This window comes from Hevea brasiliensis, chromosome 5 (genome assembly GCF_030052815.1).
Source record: "Hevea brasiliensis isolate MT/VB/25A 57/8 chromosome 5, ASM3005281v1, whole genome shotgun sequence".
In the NCBI taxonomy this organism is placed as follows: Eukaryota; Viridiplantae; Streptophyta; class Magnoliopsida; order Malpighiales; family Euphorbiaceae; genus Hevea; species Hevea brasiliensis.
The window spans coordinates 3,519,124-3,537,682 of NC_079497.1; the positions used below are offsets into that span (position 1 = coordinate 3,519,124).

At 32.1% G+C, this 18,559-nt stretch overlaps 2 protein-coding genes and 1 long non-coding RNA gene across 3 annotated transcripts; all 3 read right to left on the reverse strand.

The window, feature by feature from the left end:
• Positions 1 to 1,378: 1,378 nt before the first annotated feature.
• On the reverse strand, positions 1,379 to 5,092 carry LOC110652645 (ricin B-like lectin R40G3). Its single transcript, XM_021808269.2, has 4 exons — positions 4,352 to 5,092; positions 3,899 to 4,021; positions 1,955 to 2,183; positions 1,379 to 1,678 (listed from the first exon to the last, which is right to left on the reverse strand). Coding segments are annotated over exons 1-4 (894 nt in total). The 5' UTR covers positions 4,892 to 5,092; the 3' UTR covers positions 1,379 to 1,676.
• On the reverse strand, positions 2,935 to 3,892 carry LOC131179861 (uncharacterized). The gene is made up of 2 exons (XR_009148746.1): positions 3,277 to 3,892; positions 2,935 to 3,194 (listed from the first exon to the last, which is right to left on the reverse strand). It is a non-coding gene; the product is annotated as an uncharacterized LOC131179861 (long non-coding RNA).
• Positions 5,093 to 11,118: 6,026 nt separating the features above from the next.
• LOC110652655 (NAC transcription factor 47) lies at positions 11,119 to 13,057 on the reverse strand. The gene is made up of 3 exons (XM_021808278.2): positions 12,743 to 13,057; positions 12,299 to 12,633; positions 11,119 to 12,055 (listed from the first exon to the last, which is right to left on the reverse strand). The coding sequence occupies exons 1-3, from the start codon at positions 12,909 to 12,911 to the stop codon at positions 11,447 to 11,449; spliced, it is 1,113 nt and encodes a 370-aa protein (XP_021663970.1). The 5' UTR covers positions 12,912 to 13,057; the 3' UTR covers positions 11,119 to 11,446.
• Between the last annotated feature and the right edge of the window lie 5,502 nt (positions 13,058 to 18,559).

The window sequence follows — 18,559 nt, forward strand, 5'->3', positions numbered from 1 at the left end:
GACTTTTCCTTTATGGGTTGGTAGTGTTTTGCCCAGTCTGCCCTAATTAACTTCTAATTAAAAAAAAGAAAATGAGAATATCCATTGAAAGGGCTACACATAAGTGCCATTATCATCTCATTAACGGACTAAGATAGAAGAAAGCAACACCCAATTTGGCTTATGTGACACAAGTATCACTTTCTGACTGTTGCTCACGGAACAAGAAATTAAGCCTTTAATTACTTCTAATTGTGATTATAATATTTGATAATTAAAAGATTAAGTACCCTTTTGATACTCAAAAGATATCCAATCAAGAAACTCCTAAAAGGTTTTCCATTGTCATTAGCTATATCCAAAATCATTTATGAATTAATTTACTTTTTGACTAAATTGGTTATTTAGGTCTGTTTTTAAGTTGATAGCGTAAAACGGATTATGGTGATTCTTGACTTATTAGAATAATAAGTTAACTTTTTTGTTATTTTAATTAATTAATTAATCGAATCGTCAGAGATTTTTCACTATCCAACTAATTTTTCAAAACCAGTACTTTATAATTTGTGAATGCAGAAATGAGATTGTGGGGAAGAAGAGTCGTGCCTGACTGTGTTTTCAAAATCTTGAATTTATGCTTTGAGAGAATTCTTGATGTTTTAAAATAAGATTTAAATTTTTTTTTTTTAAATATTTAAAAACGTCTACTTTTAAATTCATCAAATTTGTGAGTTTAGAACGTGTTCTCCATAAAATTTTTAAATACCTTAAAAAAAATCTCCTTTTCAAAAAAGGTTTACTTTATCAATAGAGAAAGGAAAATCACACCTCAAAAGCTAATCGCTGAAATAGAAGTCCAAATCCATATAAACCCATCAGAATCTCATCATTCCAATATGGGATCCGAGTTGCATACCTTGCAATTTAGCACAAAACAGAAATCACTTTAAAGGTTCTGTGATTTTAGTTTTCAAAGGGCGCATAGCTCTGATTTATGAAATAATTTCAACTCAAATCAATGAAAACATGTAGCATGGCCAATATAGTTGATCTAGTGGGTGATACAAGCATCAAGGCTCAAAATCTAACATTCATTGGTCATGGTCCCTCAACGGGGGGCTTGAACCCTCCAAAGGTGCAAAAAGAACTGGTTGGTGTATCACTAGCCCCCACAAAAGCTCAGTGACATCATGTACAAGGAGGTCCAGGACCGGGAGATAGGGTCCCATAAAAGTCTTCTCTAATTTCTAACCGAAGATATTAAATGAAGTGCATGATAAAAGTTCAAGGGAGCTATGCAGTTTTATATATATATATATATGTGTCATGTATCTGAGAGTGAGTAGAATGAGGAAATGGCTGAAGAGGGAACTCAAAGGGAAAAATAGAGCACCAGTGATACCACATGATAAATAGGTATATATTAAGTTCAAAGAACTCTGTAGCATATGTTTTCAATAGCAATAGCTTACACACGAGATATAATAGCAGATCATACACATCCACAATCTATATAGCAGAAATAGTAGTAGTAACATCTTCGCCACAAGTACATATTTTATATCAAGGAACAGGAGCACACACCACTCTCAAAACTCAAAAGATATTAACAGCATTCCTGATTCCTCCCAAGCAATACTTCAGCAAATGCTATGTAGGCATATAGCTGCTATAAATTGCAACACTAGCAGGTATATTCCTGCATTAATTGCCATTGAAGAAAATAAAGTTATTAGCAAAAGGGTAAGTCTATAGAAGCTTGAGCTCTATGAACTGCAGCTCTCAAGTCTTTAATTTAAAAAAAAAAAAAAAAAATTGTTGACAATCACTCAAGTGTGGATTTCACCAACAATTAGTTAATTGTTGGACTAACTCTCTTAAATTACACGTGTCCGCAACTTTGTTGTTATATCGACTCCAGAAAGCACCAAGATAAATATGTAAAAATTCAATGTTTGTCAGTTCAGAAACTTACAGTGTGGGGTGATCCTCCATCTCTGGTTATCTCCTTTGTTCCACTTCCAGAGCACAATAGTGGTACCATTATGGACACCACCAGATTTCTTATCACCATGGAAAGCATCTACATTCAGGTGAATGTTGTTAACCATCCTCACAGTTCTGTAACCATCACCTAAATCCTTGCTCTCAGTCCACAGAATAGACTCATCAAGAACATCTGGATTATAAGGTATCAGCTGCACCTGCAGACACATTTATGTGGGATAAGTTAAATTGGTCAACATCTTAGCAAGTTGTACAGAAAAAGATAAGGAAAAGCATATCATGGGAGCTCCCTTCTAGTAGTAAAAATAGCTCCCCCCTTTATTTTTCAACTTGTGTTCCAAAAGTCAGCGGGCGAACTGTATTGCCATGCAGAATCTATAGAATGTGCAATGAAAAGTAAATTTTGAAATTGCAATAATTCAGAAGTGGAATAAGCATTGATAAAGAAATTCAGTGTTACATCTGAGACCGTCTGTGCAATAATGCACAGAAGGAAATAAAAGTGCAGTAGGATAAGAGGTTGCCTGCTAGCAGCAACAATTATGCTAATGAATACAACTTAAGTCATCTGTTTTGGTCCATCCAAGAGATGAGAGATAGCCCCAGGCAAGAAAAAACGTGGGATTTTAAGCCTATGAGACACTAAATAAGAGAGGTATGACCTTCATGTGGTAGATATGCTTAGCTTTTTATCATATCTGGGGTGAACCTGTACTTGTTACATGAAATTTTGCAGCAGTATGTTGAGAAAAAAAAAAAAAAAGAACAGTTTAGTTATTTTGGAGTTCTTATCACTAAAACATATTAAATTTAGCTTTAAATCAATTTTTAATGTCCTTTAGCTAATATATTTAACGTGTTTTTCTCAACATTAGCTCCATCCAACAGTAATACCACCCTTAGCATCCAAATATCGAAGAGAGTTATCACTAGTTAGTCCACCACATGTTCTGCAATTTTTACTCAACAAAGAACACAGTGCCTCAACAACTTGCTTTGATTGTTGAATAAAAAGGGGCACACAAATGGTACACTAGAAGCATGGAACACTTTCTAAAACAAAAGCAGCAGTAGAAAAAGCAACAGACCCTACAAAGACATTTATCACACCTAGATACCTCCTCAATGAACCCTTATAAAAATCCTCTTCCACTCCTAGGGACCTACTCCATGCAGAGTCTCACATCTTTTTTTCTTCACACATGTACCTAAAAGGTTATGAACTTAAGCTTAGAAATTAGAACAAACATGAAGCTAGTAATATGACAGCACCAAAGAGTTGGGATCAACCTTATCTTTCACGGAGAACTCTAAAATGATGATGATGATCTGGTATAAGATCACAGAGATTCTAGAGTAGTGCAGAGAATTCTAGAAGCAACTCCAGTGAAGAGAGTTCTCTTCTCTTGTTAAAGGTTGTGCTGATCTTCACGTTATACATGTACTTCAATGATCAGCAATATAAAGAAAGCTTATGATTTCAAATCTCCCTATGGACATGTTTTCAAAGCATTCATACTCAGAACATCCACAAGCAAACAAAATCATCAAATCCCTGGCATTCATTTCTTGCCATCTACTGTATTATAGTGTCAAACTTTCCTGATCAACAGGGAAATCCACTTAAATAAAGGTATGACAGGGATCCTTTTTCCCCCCAAATGTACTCACTATTTTAGGATTCAACATCAACCCATTCATATTGTAACATATCTCCCAATTCTAACAAACTAATAAACAGCATGATGAAGAATGGGCTTCTAATGAGGGGGGAAAAGTAATGCTAATAGTCAAACACATTTACAAGTCTACAAAAAAATCCACAAAAAAAGGGTAAAATAGAGTGTGACATGAAATGGCAATGTTAGAAGATTAATATTCCAACAAGCCAATGATCTCAGAGATATCTTACAGGTTGTGTGGCTCCAATGGAATGCTTCATGGCCTCACCAGTGGCTTTGTTAACCAAAGCAAAGCAAGGACAGCCGTCCTCGTCCTTTACTCTTGTGCTATACTTCTCATCCTTGTACCAGTTCTACAAAAACAGCCAACACCAAATCAACTACAAATACAAGAAAGAAACAATAAACTCGGGGAAAAAAAAAGAATACAACAAGCAGATCAAATCAATTAGTCAGAAATGATTAGGAAAAAAAAAAGATCATATAACTACAAAATCTTTGAATTACAGAAAGCTGGGATCTGATCAGATAATCATGAGAAAACAACATAACGGGGGAAAAAATCCAATAGTATAAACCAACATAAGTTGCTAAAGCCCAAAAGGGAAAATAAAATCAACAACACAAGCTAACAAAAAGATAACAGAAAGGTCAAGCTGAGGTCACTATTGAAAATTTCCTACTTGGAACTCATCAGATGGATCCGATGGTGCTAGAATCACTTTCCCGTCCCTGATCGTGAGAAAAAAATTAGGCTCAGCCTTGCAATAAACCTTATAGGAAGGCTTATTAGATAGGTCAAACCCAGAACCAGAGCCAGACTGGTGAGTGTGGTGGTGAATGAAAGATGGCAAATGGGGCCTAAAAGAATGAGAGGACTCGCTCTCAGTTTTCTCATGAGAAACATGGATCACTTGCGTCGGTGGTGGATAATCAAGAGAGGAGTACACTTCTTGGTTGTGAGATGAGTGGTAAACATGACTTTCTTGCACTGGTGGTGGAGGTGCAAACTCATTTTCTTGAAAATAAGGTCTTCGGTGTGGCGGTGGAAATTCACTTCCTTGATAATAGGAGGGTGGGTGTGGCGGTGGTGGTACCGATTCATTTCCTCCAAGATATGGCGGTGGGGGGGCAGTGTCAGGTGGTGGGTAGTGCTCCCTTCTCTCTTCCTCATCATCATTTCTCCCGTGGTCGTGGTGGTGGTGGCCGAACGGGAATTCCATGGCGATTAACCGGTGGTGTGGAATAGTGGGAGGGAGTAGATAACGGTGTTTTGATCGGTCACTGAATCCGGCACTTGGTGTTTGTGTAGTGCGAACAGAGCAGTTGGGCCCCTTTCACCCTACTGTTTCTCACAGGGTAAAACGGTGTCGTTTTTATAGGCTTTTCTTTGAGTTTTAAGTTAAAATATGATTTCAAATTCATAATCTAATATTAATTTTTATATTAAAATAAATTATTATAATTAGTAAGAAATAATCATCCTTAATTTTTTGAACTAAAAAAAAAGACTTTCATTATAAAAATATCAAAGATAAAAGCATCACATATAAATAAAGTGAAAAATAAATTCTCCAATTCTAATAATTTATAACATTAAAAAAAAAACTCAAGACCTAATTAATTTGTTATAACAAATCACTGAAATATTAGGTAAATATATGATTAGAAGAAGACAATGCCTCTTAAAAAAAAAAAAAAGAAAAAAAGAACAATGAGTCGTGGTTATGTAAATATTAGAATAAATAATCTTAATATACTGCTAACTAAATGGAAAATATAATAGACTCTTGGTAAATATATGTTTCTAAGTTGTCCTTTCCAAATTTTCCTTCTATTTTTCTCTTTTGGGTGAAACATTTTCTTTTCCCATTCCTTTCATAAAACAATTCACCAAATCTAATCAACTTATCATAGACTTGGCTAAAGGGTCCATTCCAATTGAAACTAGGGGTTGAAGTTTAAGATTCTAGGGATTGAAATTGAATGCTAATTTAATTCGTAACTGAATCGATTGACTTTAGTTTAATTTAAAGATGATAATTTTAATAATTTTATTTTGATAAATTTCGGTTTAATTTTTATTTTAAATTAAATCAATTCAATTTCAAACTAATCCTCGATTGAATCTAACCATCATCATGAATATATTATTTTTTAATTTTTTTTTAATTTAAAATTAGTGGTATATATATTATTTAGCTAATAATTTAATATTTAAATATTTGTCTTACAATATAAAAAATAAATATTTAACATTAAAAAAATAAGAAATTCAAAACTCCTATGGCTTTTATTTCCTTTAAAATCTTGAAAACATTTAAATTGTAATAAAAAAAAATTAAAAGAAATTGTGTGTGAATGAAAGGTGTATTACTTTCTATGGAATATGTAATTGTGCATCACCATCAAGCTTAGATATATGTGGTGCAATGCATTAGGTTGCTTGTTTTTTTCTTTTTTTTTTTTTAAAAAAATTCTTTAAGATTAGGATTATGTATGGACCAATTGATGCATACTATAGACCCTTATTTTGTGATGAGTATGTGCATTGAGGCCGTGAGAAACCCGATGATGAAAAATTGTATGACTGTAAGATATAATTGAAGGCATAGAACTAAATTATTAATTACGTGGTATAATCTTGAAAAAAAAATGTTTTTTAGGAAATTAATTTAATTTAAATAAAATTTTATTTTGTTTAAATTTAATATGAGTAGTTTTTAAATGTATCTAATTGAATTTAATTGAGCATTATGGTCCTAAAAAAGTCTAGTTAGTAATTTTAAATAGCACCCATTTAATTTATTTTTTTGAAAATTAAAATAAGAAAATATTTTTTTCTCTATCCCTCTCTTATACAAACTCTCTCTTCCCCTTTGGCCCCACTCTCTTTCTCACTCCCTATTGGTGCCACTCTCTTTCTCACTCCCTATTGGTGTCACCCTCTTTCCCTCTCTTCTTATTGGTTGGAACACCTCACCCATATCCCAGTCTCACCCAAATTCCTCAATTCCAGTTGTTTAAGATATCTGAACCTTATCACACTAGGACTTCGAATCCTACCACACCTCTTCCTCACTCCCTATTGGTGTCTTCCCCTTCCCCTCTCTTCCTATTGGTTGAAACACCTCATTCATATCTCAGTCTCACCCAAATTCTGCAATCCTAGTTGTTTAAGTTATCTGAACTTTATCACCTAGGACTCCAAATCTTATCAAAACTCTTTCCCAAACTCCTATAAATACCCCACTGACAAAAAAAAAAAAAAGAGGGGAGGAGAAGACAAAAAATAAAAAAATAAAAAAAGAAAAAAAATTAAAGAGAGGAATAGCCAAAATTCATTTAGTTCTTTTTTCTTTCTAGCGATATTTCTTAAAGGTTAGTTTTTTATTTTCTTTTCAAGATCTATGCCATGTAATGTTTAATTCTATGTTTCTTGTTTTTAATTTATTTTATATATTCATATAGATCATGTAATCATGTTTAATTTGAGGGGATACATAACTCTGCACAAATTTAGTTTATGTCTCTTATATTTTTATTATTTTTTATTATTTTCTGAATTTGTAAAAAATTTGTAAAAATTATATTCATATTTTACACGAAATTCTATTAATTTTAGGCTCAAGAATCACTAAAAAAGCTTTAATATTTTGTAAGTTATGGCTGTTTGAAGTTAGGGTTCCTGTAAAATTCGATTTGCAGGATATCCGATTTTTGGAGCCCATATCTCCCTTGTTTCTTAATATTTTTGTGTAAATCTAGTGTCTAAAATTAATTTTAGAATCTTATGAATATTTTCCAGTTGGTTTTGCATTCATATCTGTTGTGGTTAATGAGTTATGAATTTTACAAAAAAGTAATGTAATTCTATCACTTAGAAAAGTTACAATTTATGTAGATCATTCGGCTAGGGTTTTGTTTGATTTATAAATTTTATGATTTTGTATGATATGTAGGTTGTCTTCTGTAATTTTTTTTATGATTTTTAGGCATGTCTAATTATTTTTAAAAAATTAGATTTCTTGCTACCGTTAATCTGCCATAATTTAGAAATTGTATATTTATGTATGTTCTTGTATTTTCTTGGATTTTAATTGATATTTGATCTATTTTTCTGTGTTCTTTTAATTCAAGAAGTGTTATGAAGTGTTTGGATCATGTTAAAAGACTTAAACCATTAAGTAGTTATAACTAATTAGAAATCTTAACCCTTTATGAGACTAGAGTTAGAATCTAATGTAAATTGTTTTTAATATTTTCTTTATTTCTTTTATTTTCTTTAGTTTCTTTATTTTTTTATTACAAACAAAATTGGTAAGTAGCCCTAAGGTAAATACCAAAGAGGGCATTTGTGTGGAGCTTATGTGGAGCTAAACGGGAGTAACCCAGGGATATCATTGCCATACTAGAAGAGAAGACCTTTTTTTAAGGGTAGCTTGCCCCAATAACAACTGCATTTACCAATAGATAAGCAGCTCTAAACTCCTCGAATAACCATTGACATGAAATTATAGTAATAATATAATTTTTATTTGGTAAATTAAAATTAACTTTGTTTTTAATTTAACTAACTTTTGTATGTAATTAATTTAAATAAATACTTTGTAAATTAAAATTAATCTTATTTGTAAATTAAACTAACATTGGCATGTAAAATAAATTTAATTTAACACTTGATAATTGTTAAATAAATTTGCATGTTAGAAATTTTTATTAGGTTGTGATTGTTTGGGCCTTATGTGATATTATAATAAATTATACATGTACATAATTAACTTAGTTCAATTATCCTTAGGGTAACTCGGTGAAAATTAATTAATTAGGCTAAATAGAAACGTAGGATTATTTAAAATTGAATTTGTTTATAAATTAAATTCTCAATAATAAATTAATTTTAGTGATCTGGTAAATATCATTTAAATAATTAGCAACCCAATAGATAGGAACTATTTGTGCATGAAAATTGTGTGTAAACAATAATCATTTTGTGAATTACTTACGTGTATAGGATTAGAATTGCATTTTTTATGATGAAGTTTAATAAAGAAATAATAAACAAGACTTTTAGAAACATTAGTAGATGACTGACACTCAAATTAACGAGGTTAAACCAGGTATAAGGGGTGCCTAATCCCTTCCCCTTATGTACCCACTATCCCAAACCTAGACATTGGGCTATGGTAATGACGGTTGTGGAAACTCTGCAAGGAGTAAGTTGCCATCCATGACCCTCGAAAGAAACACTGAATATGTCCCGGTTATTACCCGGGTGGCAACTCCTGTCTATTTATGCCTTCGTGGCATAAATCCTTAGTAACGTGGTAGTGTTATGGGAAGACGGTAATTACTAGTGATTTGATTCTATTAGGATTCTATGAAGTGCATGTCTAGGAAATACTGTCTAAAGAGTTGGTACTTAAGTGAGACCATTATGACTCCACCATCTTTCCTGGACATTACCTGGTGTATTTTATATAATTCTAATAGATTATATTTCGCCTCATGCCTCGCCCCCCTACACATGTGTTCTTCTTCTTGTCTTCTTCTTTCATTGCTTTAAAACCTTAAGCCAATATGTGAACACATGTACTATATCATATTTCTATCTTTCATATTTATTTTTAGTACTTTTCTTATGGTATTACTCAAACACCTCTCTATTGTTAAACTCAGAGAGAATACTAAGTAAATTATACATTAATTCATTTTAATATGAAATTATATAAATAATTAAGTTATTTTACACTTCAAAATGATTAATCAAGTTGGTGTTATAATTGAATTCAATCATTTATATTTACGATTTAATTTTTATTTATTAATGACGTGGGACTTAAATTTTTAACACTTATCTATCTAATAATAGAAAAAAATTGAAAAAAAATTAATTATACCTAACATAATTAATATAACCCTGAAATTTTTTATAATTAAATATTTCACTTTCAATAATAAAAATTTTATATATTTAAATTGTATAAGTAATAATAATAATAAATAGTCAGCGATATTTACAATATAACTAATTATTATAATATAATTATTCACTCATATAGTTAATAATTATAATTATAATGTAATTTTAAAATTATAGCATTAATGTTCTCATTATCAAAATTATTCAATAATATTATATATTTTTTATTAATTTAAAATTCTGATTACAACCAGTGCTGTAGTGTTTCTGAATAAATTCAAGCAGTTGCTAGATCATTTATTTTTTACTATTTAATCATGAGCAATTATGTTGGAGTTAATTAAACTTGGATTGACCAAGTTTTTATTTATTTATTTATTAATAATTTTAGATATTTCAGAGTTAGTTTCATAAGATTAAGTGATTGTAGTTTCTTATCAAGAATACTTTTTGTAAGAGTAATTAATATTTATTTTTTTATATTAAAAGTTTTGACTAGTTATGAGATTATGATTACTTTCTTTTTTTCTTTTAAATTAATTATTAATGTATTAATATATAAAAAATTTATTTTATTTATGTTTTTTATAATTAAATTTCATTCTCATCAATTAAATAAAATTAAAAAAAAAACTTCAAACTCTATTATCTTTCTTATATAATTTTTAATTTTTTTAAAATAATAAGATAATTTTTTTTCTGATAGTCCCATTTAAAAAAAAAAATCATGAGTACTAATTTTGTATTCTTTTAGAGTCTTGCTTGATTCTTTAGATCCCACATCGGGTATGCAGTGTGTGTGCGTAATTTTTATATGGGATAAGAGATCCTAGTAAAATTACCATAATTTTATTAAAAAGTCAAGTTCTATCCCTGAACACTGTGTGCAATTGAGTAGCAATTGAGTCATCGACGTGCGACGCCATGATTGAGATCATTCGGGATCCCATATAAGGTGTATAGTGAGTTTTGATAAAATTACTATGATTTTATCAAGATGCCAAGTCCTACCTGACCAAAAAAAAAAAGTCTAACAAATTTTTTCATGTTTAAAATATAAAAAATTTACAAGTATCAAATTTGAATATTTACATTAATTTATTATAAAACCAATCATTTTTATAATGACAAAGATAGAGGACTACATATTTGACTATAAAGATAGAGGACTACATATTTGACTAACTATTATTCAATCCATTAACTAAACTTCCATTAAATAAAATTTATCTATAATTAACCCTAATTTATTGTGAATTTATTTTTTTTTATAAGAAATTGTGATAAATTTAAATTTAACACCTATTAAGTGAATAATATATCTTTAATTATTAACCAAGTAAGCTATTGTTGTTAATTCATCCAGTGATAACAAATTAATGGTATCATCTTTTATTCAATAATTTTGAGAGACAGAATAATAATGCGAACAAATATAATTCCGTATGAAAGGCCAAATTATTATTATTATTATTATTATTATAAGAAAAGAATGGCATCATCTAATATATTGAAACCACAAATCAATTCCGCAAACTGTAAATTTGATATGCCAATTGAATTATTGTGTATTGCACATATTCTCTGCAAAAATCATGTACATAATCCCATAAATATCAAACCTTTTTTTTTTGTCTTTTTCAATTTTTCCAACATCTTTTGACTATAAAAATGGTATCTTCTTTTCAATACCATATATCCAAATCCAAGCAGTTCAATTTTGTCATCTTGCAGCACAAAAATCACATACATGCATCCCTCGTATACACAAGAAATGGGTTCTTCTTTTGCTTTCCCTAATCTTTTTTTTTTTTTTTGGGTCCTGGAATTTTTTAGAACCTTTTATTGGTTAATTTTAACCTTGGAACTGAAGATGAGGGCTCAAAAGTAATTGCTGGTTCAACAATGGCTGCTTTAGGAAATTGTATTGATAAGCAACATCAGTTTGGCTGGTGCTGTTACTGAAACTGCAAGAATTGATGAATTTCTTTGATGGGTGAGGATGCATATCCTCATCAATGCTAGGAAGTGGGCGCTTGAGCTTGTTTTCCATGTTAGGTATTGGAGTACTCAACTGAGGTAATTTTTGAATGAAGTAACTGCTACTACTGCTGCTATTGGTAATAGGGTTGCAGTTGTTGACGAAAGTTTGGTCAGGTATTGCACCATTGAGTACTAATGATGGGGTTGAATCATACCCAGTTGGATTGAACTGGTTATCTGATAAGAAACTCCTCAGTATAGAGTAGTCCGTGGCGTCCAGCAGGTTGGAGAAAGAAGAAGATTTCTGGGGCATGAGAGATTTGTTGCTTAGTGGGTTCTTTAAGCTTGGTAAAAGGGTTTCTTGAACAAACTGTTCTTCTTCTTCTTCTTCTTGATCATGATCACTAGCTGCTGCTGCTGCTGCTGATGGAGTTGAAGCATGGGTTTTCTTGTAGATCCGGCAAAGAACCCAATCATCAAGCTGCAAAACAAAATTTGGAACTTTCTTTATTAGCTCCAAAATAGTCAACCTTTAAACACGAGCAAAGGTTAATAAGTTAATTATTGCGAAGTGGGATCCATTTAAAGATTGGATCAAAATGCAAAGCACTGTTCATTGTAATGATAGCTAGCTAGCTGGCACTTTCTTCTTATGTGATGCCTCTTCAGAACCACATACGCTACCATGACAAAGAACTTTTGACTTGGAAAAATGGGTTATTACCCTCATTGCAGTGGAGGATGAATCTTTAGGCTTGATTGGCTTGACGTTGTGGGCAGGGGCATCAGCTAGGCGATATTCATGCATAATCCAATTAGTCTTGATTCCCTTGGGAGGCCTTCCCCTGTAGAAGACAAGAGCCTTCTTAACACCAATGTTCTCTTGCACTCCTACACCAGCACCTGCACGTATTGCTGATGATGCCACTATGACCTTGTCTGTGCCAGTTGCCTTCCAATACCCTGAAGCTGCTGCTCTGTTAGGCCTAGCTCCATTGGGATACTTACGATCTCTAGGACTGAAAAAGTACCATTCTTTCTCTCCAAAGGCAGCCATAGCTGATAAACGCACGACAAACAAGATCAGTTTGTGCTCTTCATACATACAAGCAAATTAAAAAGAGAAACACACACATATATATCTATTATCTGTGTAAAGCAAAGCAACCTGGTAAGTCCCATGGATCAAACTTGTAGATATCAACATCTGCAATGATGGAAACAGGGAAGGGTGTGGATGCAATCTTTTTCTTTAGGTAATGGAGGATGAGCTCCTCATCTGTTGGGTGGAACCTAAAACCTGGCGGCAAGCTTGATTGTGGGTTCTTCATGCCCATATCTAAATGACACTCTGAACCCACCTAATGAAGATTAGTGAAACGCTTATTGAAACTGTTCAATAGGCTCTTAACAGCTTTATGAGATGAAAAGCAAGCGAGAGAGAGAGAGAAAGAGAGAGAGACAAGAATTGAAATTTTTCGGAAGACAGGATGGGAAGGCAATTTATGGTTGAGGGAATTTGTCCTCATGTGGAAAAATGGGATTAGGCCAAAGAGAAGAGATTAGATAACAGTTGCAGAGTTGGACCCACCTAAAGGGAAAGGATGCGAATTGGCATGCCAGCTCTCTCTCTCTTTTTTTTTTTAAGAGCATCTCTTACTTTGTCTTTGATATGAACGTATTAGAAAGATGGCGGCTGATCAAAGGATGTATTTGAGCTCATGACATCATGTGTGTTTTATTATTTTTCTTTGGATAAACACTTGACACGTGCTTCTCCCTCTCCTCTTCTCCATACTCTCTTCTTTTGTCCTAACCTAAAAACAAATAATCCCAAGTGTTGTGCTGGTCCCAATCATTCTTGGCGTAAAATTGTTCCTCTCTTACACTTATCTCTCACAATTTAAGCATTTATTAAAGATATATAAAAAGAAAGAATTTAAGAATTTATTAAAGATAAATAAAAAAAAAAGAATGTGTGTGTATGTATGTGTGTCATCCACAAGCTTTGGCATGTAATGTGATGGGCCCTCGAGCAGTGAACGCAGACACCAAAGGATAAAATACACAGGAAATGAGAAGGAAAAAAAGGTTTTAAAGAACACAAATAGTTAAGGATACGGGTTCAAGGGTTTAACATTGTGACCTAACTAGTTGGGCCAGTACCCCCTGATATAGCCAAATTCATAGGATAGGAGAGGGAGACGATTGGTCATGGGAACTGCATCATTGGTCACCGCCTCTTTCATTTTAATAAGAATGCTTGGGCATGTGCTATTTTCTTTTTGGGGATTAGGGCAGCTCACACTCCAATGACAATATGAATGTGAAAGCAAAGGGATAAACTAGTAGGATTTAGTTGTCGAGTTTTTGAGGATTATATATATATATATAATTAGTTTGATTAAGTTTTGAATTTAAAATTTTATAATTTTAGAGATGATTTGAATATTATTAAGTTATTCATTGACTGAAATTTTGTAGAGAAACTTTTCTCTAGTTGTAGAGAGAAAAAAATTTTATCCCTTCGAGTAGAGGATGACTCTCCTTCCCCTGTCAAGGATGGCTCTCCTTCCCCTGCCCAAACAAGATTTTTCTTTTCTCACTTTCGAGTGAGGCATGTATATAGTTTTGGTGGTGTTTCTTTTATGTTTCTTGCATGAGGAGTGTTGCATGGAGACTGTGATGAGGTTGTCGTTTGTCCAAAGAAACCATGCATTGTCCTAGTGTATGCTTCTAGCTTAGCCTGGGGGAGGGTGCTCTTGTGCTATGAGAATGGGTATCTCAAGAGTCCCATAGCCTTTCATTCGTAGAAATAGCATAAGCTCTACCCATTGACTCTTCTTGTAGATCGTCGAATCTAGTTGATTTCTTCTCTAAAGGCCTTGCTTTGTTTTTTTCTAGAAGGTGGCTTCTTGGGTTTAAGCTTTGTCAATTTGTTGTTTTCATTTGAGAATCTTATGGTTCCCTTCCGGTTGATGATGGAAGGCTAGCGGCACAGTGGTTTGATTGTCTCGTCTTTGTCTGTTAGCTTTAAGGCCCTTTTTGGTAACAGCTTTTAAGATAATATTTAGTGTTTTGACCAAAGTCAAAATACTACTTCTCTTGTTGATACTGTTCGGTGACATAGTATTTATACTAACTTTTAAAGGTTGAGAGAATGATTCATAAAAAGTTATTCCCCCTAACTTTTAGAGGTTGAGGGAGCATTTTGACTAAGGTTAACAAGATTTTATTACTATTTTTATATTTAACAGCTAATCTAACTACTATTTTTACTAGACACTTCTACTTTAATAATTATATACTCAATTTAACTCAACTAAGCCTTTATCCCAAGAATTCGGGGTTGGCTATATGGATTCTCTTTCTCCATTCTAAATAATTTTGGGTTAAATCTTCGGAAATGTATAATATTTCTAGGTCATGTTATACTACTCTTCTCCAAGTCAGTTTAGGTCTACCCCTTCTTTTCTTTCTATCCTCTAACCTAATGTGCTCTACTTGTCTAACTGGAGCCTCCGTATGTCTACGCTTCACATGACTAAACCACCTCAATCTTTCTTCTCTCAACTTATCCTCAATTGTCACTACTTCTACCTTTTCTCTAATACTCTCATTAAGGACTTTATCTAGTCTAGTATGACTACTCATCCACCTTAACATTCTCATCTCCGTAACTCTTATCTTAGACACATACGACTCTTTCAGTACCCAATACTCACTACCATATAACATGGCCGATTATATGGCTGTACGGTAAAATTTTCCTTTCAACTTATTAGGAATTTTGCGATCACATAAAACTACCATGGCACTTCTCCACTTCAACCATCCGGCTTTAATCCTATGACTAACATCCTCCTTACATCTTCCATCTACTTGAAAGATTGAGCCGAGATATTTAAAGTGATAACTTTGGGGTAGTACCACTCCATCCAAATTAACTCCTTCCCTATCACCAGTTCGGCTTTCACTGAATTTGCAATGCATTATTTTGTTTTCGTTCTACTTAACTTAAAACCCTTTGACTCTAGAGTACTTATCCAAAGCTCCAACTTTCTATTGACTCTCTCTCACGTCTCATCTATCAGAACTATATCATCTGCAAACATCATGCACCAAGGGATACTTTCTTGTATATGTTTCGTCAATTCATCTAAAATTAATGTAAAAAGGTAAGGACTTACAGCTGAATTTTGGTGTAATCCAATTGAGATAGGAAAATCTCTTGTGTCCCCTTCTACTGTGCGCACAATAGTAGTTGCTCATTCATACATATCTTTTAACACTTGTATGTACCTAATAGATACCCTCTTTTGTTTTAACACTCTCCATAAGACATCTCTTGGAACACTATTATAAACTTTATCCAAATCGATAAAAACCATGTGTAGATCTTTCTTCACATCTCTATATTTCTCCATCAAACTTCTAATGAGAAAGATTGCTTTTATAGTTGAACGACTAGGTATGAAGCCAAATTGATTGGGAGAGATAAAAGTGTCATGACGTAGTCGATATTCCACAACTCTCTCCCATAACTTCATAGTATGACTCATGAGTTTAATTCTCCTATAGTTTGAGCAACTCTGTATGTCTCCCTTATTTTTAAAAATAGGTACTAAAATACTCATCTTCTATTCATTAGGCATTTTCTTTTAGTTTAAAATCCTATTAAACAATTTAGTTAACCATGCCACTCCCATATCTCCCAAACACTTCCACACTTCAATTGGTATTCCATCGAGTCCACGGGCTTTACCCACTTTCATTCTCTTAAGTACTTCCTTTACTTCTAAAGATCTAATTCTTCTAGTATAATTCACATTCTTTTCTATTGCTTTGTAGTCTATATTCACGCTATTACCACTTTGACTATTGTTAAAGAGATTATCAAAATAATTTTTCCATTTTTCTTTAATGTCCTCATCTTTCACCAACACTTTTTCTTTTTTATCCTTAATGCACCTAACTTGATTGAGATATTGACATTTCTTTTTTCTCCTCTTTGCTAATTTATAAATATCTTTCTCCCCTTCTTTAGTTCTAAATTTCTCATATAACTTTTCAAAGGCCTACGCTTTTGCTTGACTAACTGCCTTTTTTACCTTTTTCTTTGCTATCTTGTATTGTTCATATGCCTCATTATTATCACACTTAGGTAATTTCTTGCACCATTCCCTCTTTCTCTTCAATGCCTTTTGTACTTCCTCATTCTACCACCATCTCTCTTTTGAGGGTGGTCCATGTCCTTTAGACTCTCCAAGTATTTTTCTAGCTACTTCTCTAATCTTTGATGCCATCTGTATCCACATATCATTGGCCTCTACATACAGCTTCCATACTTCGGACTCGAGAAGCTAACAACTATATAAGTAGCTAAATATCTAATAGCTAGTAAAACAACTGACAGCTACCAAAAACAGCTAACAGCTATTAAAACTGTTAATATTGCCGAACAGAGCCTAAGATTTGTGATTGTGGGGCTATTGTTTGTAATGTAGAATTAATTTTCTTTGAGCATCCTTTTTTATTTGCATTCTAGTGATCTATTGGGCTTATTTTGTTTGGATTGGATTAAAATGCCCTAATCTTGTACTAACCTCTATTTAATGAAATTTCCCTATCTTCAAAAAAAAAAAAAAAAACTCATTGGTCGATTGTATAATTTCATTTTTATTGTTTGGTGCATTTATTTTTAGACAAAGATAGAATACACGCACACACGGATTAGTGACGAAAATGGATCACCGTTAAAATCATGATAATTTTTAACGGAGTCTTTGTTCCTATATAACTCACACTCACACACACTCTATAATCGATGTGGAATCTCGAAGGACCAGCTCACTGGAGCCTGCCTTGGTTTTTCGCCATAGACTCACATACACTGGCTCTCCTCTCAGCTTTTTACCTTCTTTTTGTCAAAATAGAACTCACGCACAAACGAGTTAATAATGAAAATAGACTATCGTTAAATCCATAGCAATTTTAACGAAGTTTTTATTTTCATATAACCTACACTCACACATACTTTACAACTGATATAAGATCCCAAAGAACCATTTAGTGCATTCACTCTATATATTTAGTTGCAATTTAAATATATCATTATATGAAATCACTTAATACTACATATCTTATATTAGGATATATAATTAACATTTATATTCTTGTTATTTGTCAATGATTTTTAATCCCTTACTACTAAATCAATTCATTAAACATCCAACTAGAAGAAATATGAAATATCTATTTAAATGAATCAATTAGATATGCATTCCATTTATTAAAGCATACATGATTCAATACTAAAAATTCATTCTAATCATGATTTATTTAATTTGATAGTTATACATGTTCTAATAGATAAAATTCATGTTATGTCAATTTATTCTCAATAGGCTTAATTATAAAAAAAATATATTTTTATAAAATTAAATTTTAAGCTCCGTTTATTTTGTAAAAAATATTTTTTTTATAATTTTTTTTATTTTTTAGCATTTGAGGGACTAAAAAATATCAATTAAAAATATTTTTCTAATTAAAGAGAAAATTAAGTAATTTTTTTAAAAAATAATATTTTATTTTCAAAATAAAAAATTATTTTTCTAAATTTTCACAATTTACTTAAAATATGAAAATAATTATGTATATATTACATAAGTACTTATTATTAATTTAATATTATAATTAAATAATAAAAAAATATTTTAACTATATATAATTTATTTTTTATAAAATTAAAAAAAAACCTTAATTTAATACTTTTAATTTTGATTATTTATACGAAATTTCTTGAATTGAGTGAAGTGACCAGGGTCACAATTACAAATATCACTCTAAAGTCGCAAGAAGAGGGCTGTAGCAGTGGCAGAGAGTGACGTAGGTGGTTTTGGTGGGTCGCGTTAGGAATTTCCGAGTGTTTGTTTAGGGTTGGTAGATAAGAACTGACAGGCAGAGAGAAGGGGGAAAGATATTA